This window comes from Belonocnema kinseyi, chromosome 3 (assembly GCF_010883055.1).
Source record: "Belonocnema kinseyi isolate 2016_QV_RU_SX_M_011 chromosome 3, B_treatae_v1, whole genome shotgun sequence".
NCBI classification, from domain to species: domain Eukaryota; kingdom Metazoa; phylum Arthropoda; class Insecta; order Hymenoptera; family Cynipidae; genus Belonocnema; species Belonocnema kinseyi.
In genome coordinates this window covers 58,982,362-58,986,957 of record NC_046659.1, presented here as the reverse complement: position 1 = coordinate 58,986,957, position 4,596 = coordinate 58,982,362, and the positions used below count along the sequence as shown (strand labels likewise).

The window sequence follows — 4,596 nt, the reverse complement described above, 5'->3', positions numbered from 1 at the left end:
GCGGTGGAGGAGGTGGCGGTTGTGGCGGAGGAGGAGGATAATAAGCCGGTGGTGGAGGCGGATAATTATAGTATGGAGTTGTTACTGGTAGCCGCGTAGGTGGCGGTGGTGCTGGTGGCCTTGGTGGACCGTATTCAATAGTTGGTCTTCTTTCAGGTAATGGAGCAGGAGCCTGATTTGGCGAAGGAAGTGCGAATGGAACATTTGGTCTCTGGTAGTTGTAGCCAGCTTGTCTGACGATTCGTTGAGGTAGAACGGCAGTGATGCCAACAAGCAGTAGTAATTTCCGCTGAAAAATTGGTATAAATATAATTCAATCTGAATTAAAACGTTAAAAAACTGCTTACTTACCCATTGTGATGTGTACATACTCAAATTTCGAATGATACCGACATTATACGCGTACTGTCTTTTATACAAGGCCTTTGTGCCTCAACAAACCTGACTTGTTTCTAAAAACCACAGTTTGGGTGTCGAGATATATTAAATACCTCATCATAAAGCCACAGAGTTTGCTAAAAATTACTCAATTTTGTGTACAATGCCTTTATAATTAAGCAAGTTGGTAATCCTAGAATGATAGAACCTATCATTTTCCACTTTTAATTTAAGGCTCTAATGTTTGGATTTCATTTGAATAAGCAACAAGCAATAGGCAGTTGCTAAATATCTAAGTGCTTATGTTTGTCGTTTATTACGTAGATCATAATTACATAATTTTCTACAGATTTCATATTTAATATGTTTGTCTAATTTTTAATAATTTCTTAGGATATAATCCAAAATCGTTTCAGCATTTTTTTACTTGAACAATAAACTTCGATTCCATATAAGAGCGCAGTTCTGTATTTATCGAGCACATAAATACCTTGCTGCAAATGGATGAATTGAATTATGAGGAGTTCCATAGACGTTTCGAAGCCAGTTATTAGATAAGAAGAGCATTACTGAACTTTCAAGCGATGTTTGATGTGCGCGATACACTTAGCAGGGAAACAATAGATCTTTTTCGTTTCTCTAACCCGAGAAATATATCTCGGAATCTTTACCAAGGAGTCTAATTGGTTTAATTTACTTAATGGCGGTATTAACCGACCTTTTCTTGGAACATTGCTGCTACTTACATCGGCTCGTTAAACGCCGTGTCACCGTCTTTTATTCCTTGGAAAATATCCCCGTAAAGGCAGAAGGAACGTTGTTTCCCATTCCCTTTGTGTAGAAACGAAGCTTTGCCGTCAACCAGAAGCGCATCATCTAACATTCTAAGGGACCACTAACAATCGCTATATTCAAGGGAAGGTGTGATTTAGGGACGGTTATCCTCCTAGCTGCTCAGCATTCCAAAGAATTAACACGTTATCGAGTAAAAATTAAGTTTCGAGAGGTAGGAAGGAATAATTGTGAGAAGCAACTTTTTAGAATTGTTTTCTTTCTTGACTAAAAGATGTTTCTTACTCAAAGTAGGATGTACTGCGTGAAGCTGATAGTATTTCAGATACATAAACTATATTAGGAAATTTCTCTACAGATAAATACCAAATTCTTACCAGCAATTGATTGTATTTTTTGCTAGCACATTAATTCTTAGGTTTCAATTATCTCACTAACGAATTTCTGCACAGCTTTTCCTGATATTGACCAGCAGTAATTCTATCCTATATTATGCCCACTATTTGAAACGGAATTACTCATTGATGGTTCCAAGTATGAAACAGTTATTATGAGATTGTGGTTCTAAATATACCATTTTAACACGGTAATAATATCGCAATCTGAATTGAAATTGTATAATCAAAAAAGCAAAATAAAAGGTGATTCACTTCCATTCAGGCAAATGAGTCAAAATAAGAAATATATTCGAAAAAAATTGCTCTGCCAACTAATGACTCGAATCATCAAGCTCAACAGTGGCCCGATGCAATTTGTGGACGTGGCAAACATAATAAAAAAAGGTGAAATTTATTTCACCAAGCTGAGCACAAACGGCCGTAAAGGTAATCGCAGTTATTCTGAAAACCTGTTGCGAGTCCAGCTGTGGATTTTGATGAAGAGAAAAGAAAGGAGAATGAGATGAAGAGTGAGAAAAAAGGAAAAATTCAAACGACACTGAGCAGGTGACTGAACCGTTTCGCTGAGCTTCAGCCCTTTCTCTATACTATTCGCTTTGTGTTTGTGGCACAAACTATTATGTACTCTGCAATCATTGGCACGAGAGCTGAGACCTCCATGATTCGCTCTGTGCGACTCGTGATCACACGAACCATTATTATCTCCGGACTTAACTGGAGCTACATGTGCCAGATGGTAAAGAAGTTGGTGCTCTAGCCAAAGATTCCCTCTACTTTTGTATTTCAACCTCTCGAATTGGGATGCCAGAAAAAGTTTAACTACTATAAGGAACACCTAGACATTGTGCAATAATTTTCATGGCTGTATATATCATCACAAAAAACTCCTGCTCGGCCTTCATCTCCACGTATATAAATCATATGAAGTTAGAAGTATACACTTTATTTCCCTTTGCTTTGCCAAATGTTCCATGTTCAATGTTATGATAAGGAACTTTCTGCACTGTATTTTGAAGAATAATTGAAGCACAATTGGAGCACATATATTGATTTCGCTATCTACATAGAAAATACTTTGATAGTATTTTCCCTCTTAAATTTAAAGTTAAAAGGATTTTCATTTGTCTAAAAAAATGCTCTTGCAGTAAACATTATATAGATAAACTTCACCTAATCTTTGTACCCAAAATTCTGTATGTGCAAAAAAGATATTCACTTGTTCACAAATAAAACAGACAAGAGGACTATAATTTTTTCGATCCAAAACAATGTTTTCTCTGAGTATACATATTAAAAGGCTGAAGCAGCACTTTTACCACTTACAGTGAAAATGTTTTAAGTCTTTAAATCTCCTTTTTTAAACAAATTTTTTTCATTCTTCATAGGCGAAAAAAATTATTGGCACTATCTTTAAGTATTATATATTAGATTGTAATTTTATTTTTATTCAATATTCATACATTGATTATACATTCGCGGGCACATTCTCTTAGAGCTGCGCACGCGGCTCGCAAATTTAAGCGCGCCTACGGCGCGCGACGGTTGCATCTCGCGCTTCGCGATCAATAATGGGTTACCTCGTGCTTCGCGCTCGGTTGTTTATTCTTTGCAATTGGAATGCTTGAATAAAACTTTATCAAAAAGATGTCTTTTAGATGGCAGTATTTTTATGCCTCTTCATAGCCTGAATTGCCTACTTAATTAAGCATAGTCAAAGATTAAGTTTCTCAAAGCTCTGCAGGCTTTGAGGTACACATTCCCATCGTGACACTCGCGCTGCGCCCTCGATTTCCGTCAGACATTTGTAAACAGGTTTTGCTGAATATTTTTTTTTCTTATAACTATCGTCGTTTTTCCACACATTTTTGTTTTATTTTTTTATTTTCATTGTTATTTTTCACGAATAAAAAAAAAGTACGCGTCCTATCAAAAAGTGATCCTTAACGAAATTGTAGATCTTTTTTGGGATACAAATTTTTGTGAATTCATCTTTTTCGTATCTTACATAGTTTGTTCACAAAATGGAATTTATGATCTTTCATTATTTTTTGTGCGATCAAAATTTGAAGTTTCGATTTTTCAAAAAAATCCAAAAATTTGTTATGATAGTCTTGTAGGGCTTTCTAAAAGCAATTATTTTCTTCTATTGACTTTTTTCATATAGTGCGTTTATTGACTTAAAGTTTTGATTATCGCTTGATTAAAAAAATTTTGAAAATGCTGTTACTCTCAGAATATTCTTTTTATCAAAAAAAGTCATAAGGATAAATTGTTTGTCCTTTTTAATACTATAAATATTCGTACAAAGAATTTTCAAATTCAGAGAAAAAGTGATCTCAAAACTTTTGAAAATACGCTTACTTTTTGAATTTTTATCAAAAATAGATGGTTAACGAACTCGTTCTTTCTTTTGGGACGCCATCGTAAAAACCTAATTTTCGGATTTAGGGGTTCTCGAACCGTGGAGATCCGTTAAAAAACTGTGGTGTCAAATTTCGGACAATTCTAATACTTTCTCAATCAAAAATGATGAGAATATAAAAAAGTTATAAGATGTGAGTAATTAATTTATTAATTATTAACAATTACAATTGTTGAGTAAAATCCGCCTTGTTTCGAAAATGTGGTATATCAGTTATTAATTTTAGTATGGCCCTTTTGTAACCGTCTCTTTATGCTCCAATACAATGCAAATTTTTTAAATGTCATTTTATGCATGGAATTCCAAAAAGATAGAATTCAAATTAACACAAATGTTGATCTTTTTTTTCATATATTTTATGCGTCAATTTAATCTTTTCCATTTTCAATACGTTTGAGGAAGAAAAATATATTAATCGATTTCAAAAAAAAATTTACTGTATATTCAACTCATCAAGAACTAACAATTTTTTGCTATTAGAAATTGATCGCACGAAATTCACTTTTTTCGACTCACCTTAGTATGCATGGCTGTAGTCACACGGTCTAATTTCAATTTACATAAAAATTTGCAAGTAGCGTGTCTTCGTAGCTTAGAGGAATATAT

The 4,596-nt window shown here is 34.2% G+C and overlaps 1 protein-coding gene across 1 annotated transcript in view; it reads right to left on the bottom strand.

The window, feature by feature from the left end:
• The window catches only part of LOC117169842 (flocculation protein FLO11-like), a 1,464-nt gene extending 1,095 nt beyond the window's left edge, over positions 1-369 (bottom strand). The window contains exons 1-3 of the mRNA XM_033356349.1: positions 352-369; positions 203-289; positions 86-119 (exon numbers count right to left, since the gene is read on the bottom strand). Coding sequence (XP_033212240.1) covers positions 86-119; positions 203-289; positions 352-369 — 139 coding nt within the window. The remainder of the gene's footprint in view (positions 1-85; positions 120-202; positions 290-351) is intronic.
• Between the last annotated feature and the right edge of the window lie 4,227 nt (positions 370-4,596).